The sequence below is a fragment of the Petaurus breviceps genome, unplaced genomic scaffold (assembly GCF_028583685.1).
Source record: "Petaurus breviceps papuanus isolate PSGF00001 unplaced genomic scaffold, PetGlider_PUasm1.0 174, whole genome shotgun sequence".
Lineage (NCBI taxonomy): Eukaryota > Metazoa > Chordata > Mammalia > Diprotodontia > Petauridae > Petaurus > Petaurus breviceps.
The window spans coordinates 3,696,849-3,715,337 of NW_027185761.1; the positions used below are offsets into that span (position 1 = coordinate 3,696,849).

Consider the following 18,489-nt stretch of genomic DNA (forward strand, 5'->3'; position numbering starts at 1 on the left):
AGAGAGAGAGAGAGAGAGACAGACAGAGAGAGAGAGACAGAGAGAGAGAGAGACAGAGAGAGAGAGAGACAGAGAGACACAGAGAGGGAGAGACAGAGAGGGAGGGAGAAAGAGAGGGAGTGAGAGAGAGAGGCAGAGAGAACATCCACTTACTAAGGAATTCCCTGTTTCTACATGTAGAGACAGCTTAATGAATCTAGAAGGGCTTTACTTTACGCATAAAAGCTCATGTGATTTTCTTACCCAGTAGGAGAATAAACTGCAACTCACTATAACTAAAGTCTTAAGTTCTCCTAAGGAGAAGTTCAAATGGAGGACTTGGGGTGATAAATTGAGTTCTTACTTTGTTACTTGAAATAATCAGTGAAGAGGATCTAGCAGAATTTCAGGCCAGCAAGCATTTATTAAACAACTACTCTAGGCCTGTCCCTAATAATAGCTAGTATTTGTATACTACTTTAATGTGTGCAAAACACTTTACAAATATTATCTCATTTGATCCTCACAACAACACTGTGAAGTAGGTGCTGTAATTATGCCCATTTTACAAGTGAGGAAATGAAACTGAAAGAGGTTAAAAGAGGTAGCCAGGGTCACCCAGCTAGGAAATGTCTGAGGCACGAGTCTATCTCAGGCATTCAATTCACTCACTGTGCCACCTAGTTGTCTCCAAGGACACTGAAAGGTGCAAGTACTAGAAAGAGGGGGAAAAAAGCAATCCCTGCCTTCAAGGGGCATACATTCTACTAGGGGCAGGGAAAATATTCACCCCAATCATTAAATGCAAAATAATTTCAAGAAGGATTAACCTCTAAAAAGCAAAGTGGCTTGCAAAAGGTGGCCCTTGAGCTTAGTGCTGAATAGAACATGGGATGCCAAAAGGCAGAGGTGAAGAGCATCTTGGGCAAAGGCAAAGGTGAGAGGGACTACATTTTGTGTACCAAGGAATAGCAAACTGGCAAGTGGACTGGAATATTGAATGAGAGGGTGAGTAGCAAGTAATTAGTCTAGAAAGACAGGTTATAAAGAGTTGATTCCTAGAGACAATAGGGAGTCTCAGGAGCTTCTTGAGCAAGGGAGTGATATGGACACAACCGCACTTGAGGAATATCAACTGCCAGGTTTTGAAGCAACACAGCAGAAATAGAATAAGCCTTGATTTGGTGTCAGAATACCTGCCTTCAAATTCCGAAATACGCTGTGATGTGTAGTATCAGGCGACTTTCATCTCACTGGGTCTCACTTTCCTCATTTATAAAAGGAGAGAAGCAGATGATCTCTAAGTCCCCTTCCAGCTGTAAATCCTACCATCTTCTTTACTTAGGGCCTTGAAGGCACCACCTTAAGGCTCTTGCTTTTAAGGTAAGAGCAGAGTCTCAACACAAAAAGAGGTAAAAGCAACAATCACAGAGTCACTCCCAGCTTTGACAGCTGACAAGTTCAATTCCATTCATGAATGCTGATCATAAACTCAAGGTTATCAACTCCTGACGTCAGGACTATTTTCATTCCAGACCAAAGGAAAACACCTCTCAATAGCTGGACCACTTCCAATGCATCCCTTTCCTGGGAGTCACCAGCATGATTACTGTTTGGACTATTTAAACCTTTTGTACCTCTCACTGGACAAATGACAAGGGAGTGGCAGGATATTCACTGAACCAGAAGGCCAGGCAGAGCCTCAAGGAAGATAAAGATTCAGTCAAAACAATCTAAGAAATACTTCCCAAAGTAGAGTTTTATGGTTTAAATGTAGCCTTTTTTAATCAACCTCAAAACAAAACAAAACAGAATTTCTTGAGATATTTCCTAAAGACATAACAATCATGTAATGATAGACTTTCAACAAACAGCAAAATTCTAAACCAAGTACTAGTACATGGGAATGGCTTATTATCTAACCAAGCATCAGATCTGTATTCATACAAGAAACACCTGAATAGACAGAAAGCTGAATCCCACAGCTATTACCCAACCACTGATAAAATTAGCCAAGAACTCCAAAGGTGTGGATAATTTACCTATCTACACCTATACTGTACCCAAGCATGAATGCATTCATGCCCCACTATCAGATACAAAAAGAGCTAACACATTGTTAAGCATTACCTAAAAGGATATCTCTTTCCTGAAGCAAGTACTAATATACTGAAGCTTGAACAGTTTCATCAAATGCAATGAAATGGAGACGATGAGAAAACTTACTGGTTCACAAATAACATGGCAACGTTTTCCTAAGTCCCAGAACTGCCCTCTATTTTGCCAGGTGTGCTTTCCGTTGGCCTTGAGATTCAGCTACTCCAGGAGGAAAAACAAGCTGTTTCCCTATAGTGTTGTAAGTGGAAGCCAAGAAGCTGAAGTAAAGAATAAATAATTCCTTGTCCTCCACCAGATTAAGAACTCAAGGATGAAGCATGGCAGGGAGAATGAGCCAAAGCCCTTTGGCCAGATCAAGCTTAGTTATTTATTAATAAAGGTGCAATTGGATGCAACTCAACCAGTCCTAATCTCATGACAGAAACTGTGCTATGCAACTGAAACAAGTTAAATGTTTTCTCAAGTGGCCATATACTTTATGTAGACCTACCCTGAGTGAGAGGCGGCATGAGAAATTAGATAGGAATGCTAAGACCTAAGTTGGGTTCAAATCGTATTTCTGAACTTCCAGTTGTGGGGCTGTGGGCAGATTACTTGACAAGCATCAGTTTCCCCATCAATAAAACAGGGAAAGGAACTCCTGCAATAACTGTATTCCAGTCTCATTGTAAGGCTCAAATGAGATAATGTATTATAAAGTGTTTCACATACTTTATAATAGTACTTAGCAGCGAGTTATCATTTCTGTTATTAAGGCACTTTAGTGTAAGAGACTCTCACATCTGAGAAGGAATACTAGAACAATGAAGGTCAAGTTAAGCTCATTTTGTAAAATCTTTGGACTCTGGGCAAAAAAAGACTATTTCACTTGTGGTTTATATCCCTTTTGCTAGAGAGGGGCACAAAGGTGGATAATTGAAAAAAAAAAGGAAGGGGAGAGGGAGAGAAAGAAAGAGAGAGACAGAAACAGAGAGGGAAAGAGAGAGAGGGAGAGACAGAGGGAGAGACAGAGACAGAGGGAGAGAGAGACAGAGAGAGAGGGAGAGACAGAGATAGAGAGAGAGAGACAGAAAGAGGCAAAGAGAGAGAGATTGATTGATTGTAAGGCTTTGGTACTGCACATGTTTCAAAGACCAGCTTGACTATGCCAAACAGATAGTATTACACTTCTCTTCAGATAAGGCTTTTAAAGGTTTCACCAAACCCTGAAATCATAATGATTCCAATACGTTAGCATCTACATTTTTGCCTTATACTAATGACAAGGAATGAAAATCAGAGATAGTCCTACATTGGGAGACCAACATGGATTATGAAAAGAAAGAAATGGACATTATTAGTTAATTTGGAATGATATCCCTCTGTTGGATATCAGTCCAACAGGCCAAAGAGTGATAAGAATGATTAGTTGCTAGCTGGGATACAATCAGTTTTTGAAGAAACATGTATATTTGGAGGGAAAAAAAGTTTGACTAGAGCAGCTAATTTTCTTGTTCCATTTCTTCAATATTCCAGACTTTTTAATCATGGATAAAAATTCCCAGAGACTCAGAGACCAGAGCTTTGCCACTAAATAGCTAAGAACCTTGGTCAAAGTAATTTTCCCATGGATTTCAATAACTTTGCCTGTAAAATGAGAGAGAATAGATTAGGTCACAGGTTGTTCACCTAAGGGACAAGAACTTGTATTTTTAATAAAAATACTGTGATAATTTTATGTCAATAAAATTGGCTTATTTTTTAATCCTATAATTTATTTTACACATTAAAAAAAAATTTTTTTTGAGATGGGGCCCATAGGTTTCCTTAGACACCAAAAGGGTTCATGACACAAGAACCACTGGAGTAGATGGTCTCTAAAGTTATCTCCTAGCTCTTATCCCTGATTTTGATCCTAGAAAAAAGAAAAGAATCCATGCAAGTTTTATTTGATGAGTCATTCTAAATGGCTCTGTGAAGTCAGCTTTGTTTCTGTTTCTATATCCTCAGGATTCCCTAGGCATTTAATAAATGCTAGTTGAATATGAGTTTATCAAATGTCAACCTTCAATTGTTTTTATAGGGAAGTAACTCTATCTAAGACAATGAGACTATAATTTTTTTGCAAAGTAGAAGACTCTCTTCCTTCAGGGGGTCTGGCTACTTATAATTTTATGGTTCGGGAAGTTTGGGGGTTTCATTTTGTATCTACAGTGCTTAGCACAGTGTCTAGAACACAGTAGGCACTTAATATTTATTATGTTGAATGATTGATTGATTTTATCAATATGGAACACACAGTATGTTTTGTAAAGTCTCACTATCAATGCAAATGTATAGTTCACCTTTAACAAGCAGTCTCTAAGAGCTGCTTGTTGCACTGAATTGGGACCTAATCAAAGTCCCACACCAAATATGTGTCAGAGACAGACAGGAAGTCCAAATCTTCCTGATCAGGCAACACTGTGACACATGGCGCCTCTCTCCTTTTAAGATATATAATGTCCTTCAGAATAACTGCTATCTACAACCTAGCTTCCTATTATTTTATGTTCTTGCTGTCTCTGATGTGATTTAGTACTTCTCTCTGATGGAGTATTTTTCTTCCCAAGAAAACTAGAGTGCATAGACAAGATGAAGGTCTCTCACTGTCAATAGCCATTTGGCAACATGTTTTTCTAAGTTGTTAGGCCATGTGCATTTTTGACCCAATGCAGCTCCATTAACTCTACTAAACAATGCCATCAAACATCACTATTTTTTACAATCATGTGTAAATAGTCCTGGTAGAGTCAATAAGCCTGAAAGAATTCTGGCTGCCTCCAAGTGAGTAGATGCTACAAAGACAAGGCCTTCTAGCTGGCTCATTACCAAGCAATGATGTCTAGTGAACTTCCCTATCCCTTGGATAATGAGGGGAAAACAAGTGGTGTGGTTAAGTGGATTGAACCACTGCTGGGGAACAGTCCTTTACCTCTCAAGCTGTGGTCTGCCCTCTTCTGGCAGAGTTATAAAAACCATGAAATCTAATCACAACTACTGCTGCCACAATTGTTTCATTACAGTTAGTACAATATATTAAAAACACTGTGTCAGTTATCTGTGTATATACCTTTCCCTCTACTTCACTGTAAGCTCATAAACAGGGGTGTCTGTGTCATACTTATTGTGGACTCTCCAGGACATTCATTAGAGACAGCTAGTTGGTACAGAGGATACAGAACTAGGCCTGAAGTCAGGAAGACCTGAATTCATCTTGTACACTTGCCAGTTGTGTGAACCTAGACAATTTAATTTCTGATTGCCTCATTTTTTTCAACTGTAAAATGGAGATAATAGCACCTTTCTCTCAGGGCTGTTGCAAATATCAAGTAAAATAATATTTCTAAAGTGCCTGGAATATAACTGTACAAATGTTATCATTACTGTTATTACATTACGTACTTAAATAAATGCTTTGAACCTGAATTAAATTTGTGATTTCTATAATAAAATAAGAAACAAGGGAGCTTCTTAGCTTAGAGTTTAGCTTAAAAAGCATGAGGTGATCCTACTTTTGGAATATACATCCTTCCCCTTCAATCAAAAGCCATAAATCTGATATAAAGAGAGAGACAGGTAGATAGCAGAATACTCATAGCAGCATTACCAGGAATAGCAAATAACTGGAAACCAAAAAGAAACCTGTTAAGTTGCAAAAAAACTAGGATATATGGTTTAATGTATTCTCATTTGGTCATAAAATATTAATAACAACTAAAATAAGGGATTTAGAGAATCAGGGGAAGATTTATATGAAATGATGCAGAGTGGCAAGCAAAACCAGATATGTATATAAATAAACAGGCCCAAAATGACTGTAACAATATAGACGAAAAGACCACTAACAGGAAACTTGAACTGGAAGTAACAGAAAAGCCAATGAAGGCTGTGAAAAAGAGATGATAAAATATATCTTATTGGGACTCTAAGGTCCCCTCCAGCACTAGATTTATGATGTGACTGGCAGAGGCAAAGGACTTAGCTGGTCAAACAGGGCAGATACTGTCAAGTATTATCACTGTCTCACATGCTGGTGACTGTTCTTTATCACATGGCAGAGTCCAACTTAGAAGGGAGGAAGGTTCTCCTTCCACCCAAATGACTGAGATTAAGATAAAAGATAAAAGGCATCAAAAACATGAATTTTTAAAGTAGTGAAGGGCATGGTTTTCACTCTTTATGACTTGTCAGTGGCAGATGAGGAAACAGAAAAATTTTGTGGTCACCTCCAGGAGGGGAACTAAGACCTCATCCTTAGAGGAAAATAGTTTTAGGATGAGTGAATGAGTGTGCTCCAACAAGGCATGCAACAAGGGCATCTTATTGGGGGTGGGAAGGGTTGGGGAAAATGAAAGCTGTCTCATATTCCTTCTAATAAAGTATGAAAGGAGAGGATGCCAAAAGCTAACAGAGATTCCAAAATTAAAACCACAGAACAATAGCTAAGCTAAAAGTGTCCAGCTCTGAAATGCATTACTGCTCCTAACTGATAAAAATAACACCACAACAATTCCATTCGAGGTTTTATTACTATTGTAAATAACTGAAAGGCAGTGAAATCTGATGAGCCAGTTTCTACTATAATCAGTAACTGATTGAACTGAACATAGCCTTGAAAAAGTTTCTCAGGAAAGCTAATCTAGCGTCTCTCCCCTTTCCTCTTCTAGCAAATCCCTAGCTTGCAACCCCTCCACCCTCAACGCACTTCTAAAATCATGTTTCTGAGGAATGGGAATCAATATATTGAAACAACTGATGTCTTACATTAGAAAAATTTCATTTTAGAGCCTTCTCTTTGGTTGAACAATGCAGTTCCTTACAACATGTAAATGATACATAAACTACTTGCTTAAAAAAAATCCCATATCTAAATTATTTACTTGTAAATGAAGAGGGAAGAAATGTCAAATTGAATCATTTTGAGGTGTTTTGTTTCTGTCATAGTTAAAAGAGGGAACTATATATAAGATGACTGTAATAAGAAAACCATTGCATTTCCCCCACCCCAATAGGATTTCTCCCTTTCCTTGAGGCTGGCACAAAGGTGACCCAGTCAAACTTCCAAAATATTGAGGTAGATGAAAAATCTAGTTGAAATAGTTGGTTTATTTCAAAATAAGGGGATTGCTTGAGACTGCCAGGAAGTGAGGGGCACCTTTAACTACTCTGCTGAAAATATGACATTCAATCTTCTAGTCTGGTGTTTCTCAAAATAGGGATTGGGATTCCCAAAGGAATCATGGAAACCTGAGCCTAGCATTCCAAACAGCCATAGGGTTGTAGCCCTAGGGTTGTGGCACTGACCTGTAGATTGATTATGTATCATGATGAGGCTACCTCCTTCCTCCACTGTTTGGGCTTCTCCATCCTGTTTCTTCTCCTTGAGTTATAATAATGACTGTGGTATGGCAGCTACAGGACAGGCTTGGTCACTGTAGCTAGAAAAAGACGGGTTTTTATGGGACATCTGTGAGATTAAAAAGTGCATGAATCACAAGGGCTGACTTCGTACACGCTTCCTGATTACATTGAACTACCTCAGCTTTCCAGAGAAAAATACACTGATCATAGAGATGGCATAGTGGATAAGGCCCTGGGACTGAAGTAAGGGAGACTTGTATTCAAATCCAGCCTCAGATCTTAGCTGTGTGTTCTTGAGCAAGTCACTTATCCTCTGCTTGCCTTAGTTTCCTCAATTGTAAATGGGAATAACAAGAGAATAATAATAAATAAAAATAATAAAAATGGGAATAATAACAGAGCCTACCTTTCAGGGTTGTTGTGAGAATCAAAATGAGATAATATTTGTAAAGCACTTAGCATAGTGCCTGGCTGGTAGCAGGTGCTATATAAAGGGTAGCTATTATTATCATTCAAAAGTGAATTTGGCAGGAGCAGACTGTCCCTATATTATGACAAAAACCTGATATTTGCAGTGCACTTCACCATATATAAAATATTTTCACATACATTGTCTTACTTTGCAGATAAGAAAACTGTGATATCGTAAAGGGTGAAGTGACATAAAAAACATCATTTATTTTTAGTCATTAAATAGAAACTGCTTCATTCCTTTGATTGCAGTCAATCAACAAGCATTTTTAAATCACCTACTATGTACTAGGCACTGTGCTGGGCACTGGGGACACAAGAAAAAATTATAACAGTCCCTGCCTTCAAAAAAGTTACATTCTATGGAAAGGGTTGCATTTTAAAGTGGGGATGGTGGTATGCCATCTAAGGGATTCCTGATCAGTTAAAGAACGGGAAGATAGTTCTCGCCTCATTCTAACAGAGAACCAAGCAAGGCTTTATCTCTAACATAATTACATCACCCTATCCACCTATAATAGCTCAACATTACATTCAACTGCCTCTGGTACTGGCATCCAGTGGCTGCCCCAGCGTTAGTCCATCAAGGCATAACCTATGGGGTACCCAGGCACTGAAGGAGCTGCAGAAAGATAAATCCCTATCCGGCTCAGTGCTTTCACACTCTCCTTCTCACTTCATCATAATAATAGCATTTATATAACACGAATACACATTTCTATAATGTATACATATATAAGTAATTATATACATAGATTGCATGACATATACATATACAATGTGAGTGCATGCACATACATGATGCACATATGCCATACACACAATACATGCATGTACACACATGTGTATACACATATGATGTCTGTGTTGTACACATACATGACATTGTGTGTGCATATGTAAAGTATAACATATACATTTCTAAAACTTAAATACTTTACATATGCAATCTCACATGGTCTTCACAACAAATCTGAAAGATAGGTGCTATTATTTATCCCCACTTTCAGTTGAGGAAACTAAGTCACCCACACAGGGTCACATTGACAGTATGAGAAAGAAGAACTGAACTAGGGTCTTTCTGATTCCAGGTCCAGAACTTTATATACTATGACATAGAATGGTCTCTCCAGGGTCACCTTGTGACTACTCCAAATGTAGTTCAGTGGAAAGGCTCTCTATTCAAGGGTGAGTAAGAGCCTCCTTTCCCCTACTTGCCCACATACTTTATTCCCCCAGTATAAGAGTTACACAATATGTATAGATGTGGATTGGTTAGGATCTGTATCACAGATCTCATTATATCTGCTCCCTCTCTCCAAATCCAACTGTGTTTAGAACTTCTGCCTTAATATTGAGTATACCACCATCCTTCCCTGTCACTTATTTCTTGGCTTCAATGTTATCCTCAGCCCTCCCCCTCCCTCATTCCACACTGCCAACCACAGCAGGCAATCCTCTCTTCTGCTAACACACCCTACCGTGTTTCCCCGATAATAAGACACTGTCTTATTATTTTTTTGGACAGAAAAACACCAGAGGGCTTATTTTCAGGGGAGGGCTTATTTTAATGAACATTGACAGCAATTTTAATAAACAGGTAAATGTGAACAAAAAAATGTACCTTTATTCAATAAGCAAATCACTGGGGAAGAACAGGATGACGCGCTCACTGCTGCAGCTCTGATTGGATGCAGCTCGGAGAGCAGCGTGCGTTTCGGGGGGGGGGGCGAGGCATACAGAGGGTACCCTAATGTAGCGTGTAGTGCAGGGGATCACCTTCACTACAGTAGCAATCTCAATAGGGCTTATTTTCGGGGAGGGCTTATTTTAGAGGAATCTTACACAGTAAGGGGAGGGCTTATTTTCGGGATAGGTCTTATTATCGGGGAAACACGGTAGTTCAGTGTTCTAGTTCTCTACTAGCATACCTCTAGTCTGAACTATTGCAATATCTTCTTAATTTCCCAATTGTCTCTGTCTCTCAAATCTATCCTTCTCTAACCTATTATCCTCACAGCTGCCACTGTGATTTTTTTAAATGACTGGTCTGACCATGTCACTCCCCTAACTCGGTAAATTACAGTGACTTCCTATGAACCTCTCCTTTTTTGATGTGCATACTATCCAAATTTCTCACCCAATCTGAACTCTGGTGGTCTATCACCCCCCGCCCTCCCCCAGAACATTTTTGTTCCTTCCTCAATGAATCCACTGCCTGCTTCAGGCAGTTTTTCTGTCCTCACCATTTCAAGCCCTCATGTAAGGGGATTGCATAAAGTGCTGTTTATATATTTATACCCCCCCAAATGCCCTAACTTCTCACTTCCTTGATTGATTCCATTTCTATGATCTATTCCTCTACTCCACTGACACTACCCACAGAAATGGTCTCCCCTTGTTTTCCCCTCATCCACAAGTATTCCACTTTTATGTCCATAAACTCTGTAACTCCTTTCCCTGGTCACAACTTTCTACCCTTCTCTCTTCCCTTGTGCCTTTTGACCCCTATCACTGTTGTTCATTCTCATCATGACCTCCAATTCTTCTAGCCCTTGATTCTCTCCTAGCCCTTCACCTGTGCATGGGTTATACCGAGGTTATCAAACACAAAACAGAAACAGAAGCCACTAATCTCTCTATAGAAGCTACATACTGACTTAGTATTAAGATGTAATATGATCTATGTTTTATTGTATTCTCATTTATTTTGCTAAATATTTCCCAAACATTTTAATCTGGTTCAGACAGCACTTGAGAGTGTTGTGGGAAATGTGTTTATATGTCTGGGCTACAATCTCCAATCCCCATTCTCCCTGCCCTATCTCAACCCCGTAGTGAACCAGCTTAACTCAATACCCTACTTCCACCCATAATTCTATTGCCCCCTGGTCTGATCATGCCTTGCCAAGCCCCAACCTCGATTACAAAACCACCTACCTTCTTCAATCTTGTTCACATGGGACTGAACAGAGGTGGAGGAAATCATAAAATCACGTTGACTGAGGCTGCTGCATATTTACATTATCCAATCTGGAGCAAACATTCTATTATCCTCTGTGTATTACTGCACATTACTGATTAGCTGGCCTACTTCCCACAGTGGCTGTTGTGCTCTATACCTTCTAACTCTTCTCAAGACTCTCTGGGCACCCTATGACCTCAGTTAAGGACCTCGCCTCATACCTCATCAAAAATACTGTCCCTCCTGCCTATGGGGCTTTATGTTAACTAGCTCTCTTGCCTGGGCTGATCTGCCTCATCTCTACCTTTTCACATCCCTGGCCCAAATTAGAAAAAGGAGACCTTGATACAAATCTCACACTTGCAATCCATGAGACCATGAGCAAGTTACAACTTCTCAGACTCAATTTTCTTACATGTGCTTATGGCAATGATTATCATTTTGCCTATTTTCACTGGAACGTTTTTCTGGAAAAATTATATCTACTGACTCCATATGGCTCAGAAAGGATGGATTTTTTTCATAAAATATACTTCCATTTAAAAATTTGTCAAGGAGGAATTCACTCAATCATAAAAGCAATTATTAAGAGCTTACTGTGTGCAAGAAACTATCTTCCAAATAAAGTTTCAGTTCCTAATACTTTCACTTTTGACACTTTTATCATCTTTCTCCTTCCTGGCCAATCTTGTCTCAGACATACTCTACATTTCAAGCTAAACCGGGCTATTTTCCATCACTCACTTTAACACTGTTCCTATCTCTGGGACTTTGATCATGAGAACCCTCATGAATAGAAGGGACTTCCCACACATCTGTTGAAATCCTTCCTTTCCTTAAGGACCCAATTAAGCCATCACTCCTACCCTAACCTCCCAATCAAAACTTACTTCTCCACCATAAAATTTCTCTGAGTAGCATGCCTAGGTCTCTCCAATCATCTTTTCTCATTCTTTGCATACCATAATCATTTTCATTCACATCTTCTTCCCCAAATTAAAAAAAAAGGTTTAGATCTTTTATAAAGAGATCTTTGAACCTCTGTGGCTTGTACACAAAGTAGGTGCTTAATAGATGTTGAATCAAGTATTTGCTTTGCATCTGTGTTCAGTGCAGTGTTGGGCTTATTTTAAAGGTATTTAACATACACTTTAGAAATTCTCTTTAATGTAAAATAATGTTTATAATTACTTCATAATATATGTTTTCCTATATATGAGCTATAGCAGCAAAACAAATAATTTTTTTTCTCATGTAAGTTATAAGGGTCAAATGCTACATTCTTAATTGTAGGAATCCAGCAACATTTTTCTAGTTACATGACGTTCAGATAACTCAGAAATGTTAGCTTCCTAAGGGAACTGAACTTTTCAATGGCAAATTATAGTACAGCACTGAGCTTAGAACCAAGAAGATTTATCTTCATGAATTCAAATCTGGTTTCAGACAATTGCTAACTATGTGACCCTGGTCAAGTCACTTAACCCTGTTTGCCTCAGCTTTCTCATCTGTGAAATTAAGCTGGAGAAGGAAATGGCAAACCACTATAGTATCTTTGCCAAGAAAACCCCAAATGGGGTCACAAAGAATTGGACACAACTGGCAACAAAGATTTAGTGGTGGGAATGGACCTTCAAGATCATCTAGGCCAACTCATTTGACAAATAAAGCTCAGAGAAGTTAAGAAATTGACCCAAGATCACAAAAATAGTAGTAGCACCAACTCCAAGCCAAATGGTCTATTACGCTATATTTCCATCATTTGTGATTTGTGCATATGTTTTACAACACATTCAGGGCCCTTCTGTTATCAATGTGGGCGTAAATGTACTATACACTTTTATCAGACATGCAACAGAATTTTACAGTTCATATGATAAATAACTATAAAATTTACCTTTGTATCTGTAACTAGATTCTAAGTTAGTCATGGTTTTCTATATCCACGAAGGCAGGAAACTTGACTTATTTAAGAATTTCATGAAAGATGACTTCAAATTAGGTGGGCTCTTTAGAGGCTTGTTAGCTTTAGAAATTCTATGTTTATGGGCATGTGAAGTCTCTGCTAAAACTCAAGAATTCTGACCCGTTGACCTCAAACTCTAAAATTTTAGCTAGATACTCTTATGTGGGACTATTTTGCTTATCTAGTTGGGCCCAATACCATCTCTTTCACTTACAGTTTCTGTAAGGAAATTAATCAGAACCAGTTCTGCCAGCATGGGGGAGGGAGGGAAGAGTGAGAGGGAGAGGAGGAAAGAAACTATGTGCTGAATAGGTAGTGTTGCTGTGCAACAGCTTTAGAAGTGTTGTAAAGAAAGCAGTCCAACACGAATAGCCAAAAGTTAAAAAAAAAAAATGCAGAAAACAAATTCTCACACCGGTGGAGATAATAGGAACAGTAGCAAAGGTTTGCAGGCTAAGTGGTTTACACTGGATTCTACATACAGGAGCTGATGTTGGGCTTAGCAAAGCTTTGGGAACAAGCCAAAGGGGTCAGTACATCCAAGAAAGACCAAATAAATGGGTAGAAGAATACGACACTGACAGAAACTTTGTCATGTCAGTCCCTAATTCTTTTATCCTTTCTCATTCCAAAATTATGACAAAAGGGGCTGGGGGAAAAATAAAAAAGCACAGTAAGTATCTTGTCTATGGTATCTGTGAGCCAAGTCTACCTGCAGAGTTTGCCTTCTGTTTCTGGGTAATGCTGCCTGGCCACTGGCACCATCATTTCTAAACCTCTGACATCTTTCATAGGCAATCTCCATTATAGAACTTCTTTTCATCTCAGACCTACCAGATGGAGCATAATCCCAGCTTGGGTGTCCTTATTAGTCAAGCAAATTTTGTTGTTGTTTTTTTTTTTTTGGCAGGGGGGAGGAGAGACACCAAACTATCTTTTGAATAATACAGAAAACACATTTTAAAACATAAATAATTAACAACATTTGTTCAGATATTGATGATAATAGTCCATTGTCATTATTTCATTCACTCACAATTTAGTAAACACCCACTTATGCTAAAGGCATCATGCTAGTCAAGGTTAACTTTGTCCAGGCTGTCTGCCCATAATGCTTTCTCACTCTCCACACTTTCACCTCATAGAATCCTTAGCTTCCTGCTTCAGGGATTGGTTTAATTGACATCTCCTATACACAAGCTATTCTGAACCCCCCAGCTACGCATGTCCTGTGCCTCAATTAAATTTATTTACTTGGTTAATATTTTATAGTTATTTATCTGTGTACATGTTTCTCCCCAAAAGAATGTTGGCATAAACATAATCAGTAAAGTATAGCAGAAGGAATGCTAAACTTGGAAACAGTCAGACCTGATTAAAATCTTGTTTCAGAAATTTACTAGCTTTGTGACCATGAGTAAAATATCTGAGCTCTCTTGGCCTGGGTTCAATACCTGTAAAATGAGGAGTGTTGGACAAGATGACTTCTAAGGTCCTTCCCAACTCTGAAGCTAAACACTTATTAAATTCTTGTTGAATGGAGAAATGATACAAAAATGCAACAGGCACTTGCTGCACTCAAGAAAATAAAAATCCAAATGAGATTAAAAAAGAGAGATATTCAATTTGATTTGCCATTAAATAAGAAAGTTAGGTGACAGGAAATCATGAAAAATTTAAATAGCAAAAACTAATGGTTCACACAAATTTAGGTTAAACATTTTCTTTCTACCACAGCACTGTCCACATACTGTGACTGCTGCTCAAAACGCTTTATTTTAGGCAGCTAGGTGGCAGAGTGGATAGAGAGCTACACATGAGTCAGGAAGGATGGCTTCAGTACCTCAAATGCAATCTTAAGGTGTGATACTGGGCAAGTCACTTAATTTCTTTCTGCCTCAGTTCTCTCAACTATAAGATGGGGATAATTTTGGCACCTGCCTCCCAGGGTTGTCATAAAGATAAAATAAGATCATATTTGTAAGATATTTTGTAAATCTTAAAGTGCTATATAAATGCTAGCTAGGAGTTATCAAAAAATGGTAAAACACAATTAGAGGGTGGAACTTTTAAAATAGAAGAGGAGGCAGCATAGATTTATGCAAGTTTTTAAATCTCAAAAATTCTTCCATGACAATCTTCAACTTCTTTATGCAGTAATCTTAGTCTGTGGTGCTTAATACAGACTGGAAAATGTGCAAAACTACCACGTATTTAAGAAGGCAATGTAGACATTGGGTATGTGGTGGATATGCGAAGAAAGGACTGTGTATCTTCTGTTCAAAAATTGTAATTCCAGACCAGTCTTGTTACATCTTAAGGCCCAGAAACCTAAAATAGTGTCCCTTTTTGGCAAAGTAAATGGAGAGCTAGACTTGGAGTCAGGAAGATCAAAGTTCAAATGTGGACCTAGATCCTTGACTGTGTGACACTGGGCAAGAAACTAAACTTCTGTTTCCTCAACTGTAAAATGGGGCCTACATCATAGAGTTGCTGTGAGGATCAAATGAGATAATATTTATAAAGTATTTAATAAATCTTTCCCCCGCTCCCTTCCCTTCCTAGCTCTTAGTAGAAGGCCTTGTCTTTGAAAGCTGCTTTGCACATATTTGCTCAATGGTGAGGAAGAAGAAGTAACCAGAGTCCAAACCAATGGCTACAGAGACCCAATTCTAATCAGTAAATCTAACATTGGTTGTTTTGGTTATAATAGGGCTACAGGAGCAAATAAAACTATTGTAACTGCATCGAGTTTAGCAACCAGATAGAACCAAACTGTGACTATTCAAATCGTGTACTCAAATATTTGCTGACCTGATTTTAATGACTTATCTAATCACCAAGGTTTTCTGTTAACTTAAATTGAAAACTGTATAACCTAATATGAAAATGTAAACATTACTGCATAATTTTGCACTTTGCAAACATAAAAACCACTATAAAATGCTATTGTTGTTAGCACTTTTTCCCTTTCTAGTAAAAAAAGAAAATTCCTTCCTTACTGTCACTTGGAAAATAATCAAGTGAAAAAAGGGGCATGGGGAGTTAGCCCCCCATGCCAGATGTCCTACTGGGGGGAAAAAATCCAGAGCTCTTGTTTTCCTCATTTTCAATAAATAATATTAAGAATGTCAGCACTGGGCAGAGGCAGGCCTGGAAGGAGGCCTGATCAACTCAGGGGGCAAGTTGTCCCACCAACCACAAGGGCCACTACCAGGCCTATCACCAAAGGGCTGGGACCGGAAAGAGCAAGGTAAGAACCAAATGCAGGGCCTCTGTCCAGGACAGGAAATACTCCTGGGACTACCACTCCATAGACCAGAAATTTTTTTTAAAAAGCCCTATCAGGACCTCCAAGGACCAGGATGGCAGAGTGAACCCAGCCTGCTCCAACCCCCTCCTCTGACCCTGAAAACATAGTAACTATTGCCCCAGGGCAAAACCCTCAACAGTAAAAGCTTTGGGAACCCTAGAGGAAGGGCGTGGATAGGGCCCTGACTCAAAATGGGTAGAAAGCAGGCTACAACAACTCTGGAGTCCTACTATCCTCAGAGGGAGGAACCAAACTCAGAGGGAAACAATGTAGACTCCACACCCACAGCTGAAACATCAACAGGGAATGGGTCCCAAGCATAGAAAGCTCTTCTAGATGAGCTCAAAAGGAACTTTGAAAACCAAATGAGATAGAAGACAAAATGATTAATTCCTTTAAATTCAAAATTGCAGAATTAGAAAAGCATTATAATGAAGAAAACAGTTCCTTATAAAGAAAAGTGTATGATATAGAAAAGGAGCTCCAAAAACTAACCAAGGAAAATGATTTGCTAAAATCTAGAATCAACCAAACTGAAGCGAATAACTCTATGAGGAACCAAGAATTAGTCAAACAAACAACAAGAATGAAAAATTAGAAAAAAAGGCAAAGTATCTCAATGGAAAAATAACTGACCTGGAAAACAGATCCAGGAGAGATAATCTGAGAATCATAGGCCTACAAGAAAATCATGATGAAAAAATGAGTCTGGACAACATTCTCCAAGAGCTCATTAAGGAAAATTGCTCTGAGATTCTAGAACCTGAGGGAAAAATAGAAATCGAGAGAATCCACTGGACACCTCCTGAAAGAGATCCCAAACTGAAAAGTCCTCGAAATGTTGTGGCCAAACTCAAGAACTACCAGGTAAAAGAGAAAATATTTCAAGTGGCCAGAAAGAAACAATTCAAATATCAAGGAACCACAGTGAGGATTGCACAGGATTTGGTAGCCTCTACACCGAAAGATCGGAAGCAGTGGAATACAATTTTCTGGAAGGCAAAAGAGCTCGGATTACAACCAAGGATCACTTACCCAGCGAGACTGAACATATTCTTCCAGGCAAAGAGATGGTCATTCAACGATATAACAAATTTCCAGACCTTCCTGATGAAAAAGCCAGAGCTCAATGGAAAATTCAACCTCCAATTATGAGATGCAAGAGTGACATAGAAAGGTAAATAAGGAAAACAAACACACACACACACACACCCTGTTATTTAATAAGAGCAAAATGTTTATAGACAAATAGAGGGTATGAGTATAAAATACACAAAATGACGATTAAAAAAATCTTATTAAGGGCTACAAAGGGATTGCAATGGAAGAAGAGGGATGAAGTGAAAAAGAGTAAATTATGCCACACAAAGAGGCATAAAAACAATATAGCAGAGGAAAAGAAGGGAGGGAGATCAGTATTATATGAGCTTTTCCCTCATTGGTTCTGGTGCAAGGAGGGAATAACAACAAGTTAGGCACAGGACTCTATAGAGAAGAAATGCAAAACATATCATATTAGAGGGAAAGAGGGGAGGGAGAGGAGCTTTGCATGAGATTTGTTCCTGTAACTCTTGGTGTAAAGAAGAAATAACATACTTCATTAAATATAAAAATATCCTACAGGCAGTAGGAGGGGGAAAGGGCTATTAAGGGGGGGTGGTTTGTAGGGAGGGAAGAAGTAAGGGGCAAGGGGAGGGAAAAGGAGGGGGTCCTATAAGGGAATACTGAGGGAGGCAGTGGTCAAAAGGAAAACTATTAAGGAGGGGAGAAGGGGAGAAAAAATATAAGCATTAACAGGGGAGGGAATAGGATGGAGGGAAAGAAATAGATGATAATCATAACTGTAAATGTGAATGGAATGAACTCTCCCATAAAATGGAGGCAGATAGCAGAATGGATTAAAAATCATAATCCTACAATATGCTGTTTACAAGAAACACATCTGAAACAGAGGGATACACACAGGGTAAAGGTAAAAGGCTGGAGTAAAATATATCATGCCTCAGCTAAAGTAAAACAAGCAGGGGTAGCAATCCTTATCTCAGATAAAGCAAAAATTGATCTATTTAAAAGAGATAAGGAAGGAAAATATATCCTGCTAAAAGGCACCATCGAGAATGAAGCAATATCATTACTTAACATATATATGCATCAAGTGGTATAGCATATATAGGTATTCTCCTAGAGGAGAAGGTAAATGAATTAGAGGAAGAAATAGATAGCAAAACTATACTAGTGGGTGTGATAGTAATGGCATTTAAAGATTCCCCTGTATTGGCTTGGTTTTTCAAATTG

The 18,489-nt window shown here is 38.7% G+C and overlaps 1 protein-coding gene across 11 annotated transcripts in view; it reads right to left on the reverse strand.

Annotated features, from left to right (window-relative positions):
• The window catches only part of COBL (cordon-bleu WH2 repeat protein), a 371,034-nt gene that overhangs the window by 258,061 nt on the left and 94,484 nt on the right, over positions 1 to 18,489 (reverse strand). The window contains exon 1 of one of the 11 annotated variants that reach the window (XM_069083712.1): positions 2,206 to 2,791. The exons of the other annotated variants lie outside the window; for them this stretch is intronic. Coding sequence (XP_068939813.1) covers positions 2,206 to 2,222 — 17 coding nt within the window. The 5' untranslated portion in view covers positions 2,223 to 2,791. Of the gene's footprint in view, positions 1 to 2,205; positions 2,792 to 18,489 lie in introns of those variants that run through there. 11 annotated transcript variants of the gene reach the window in all.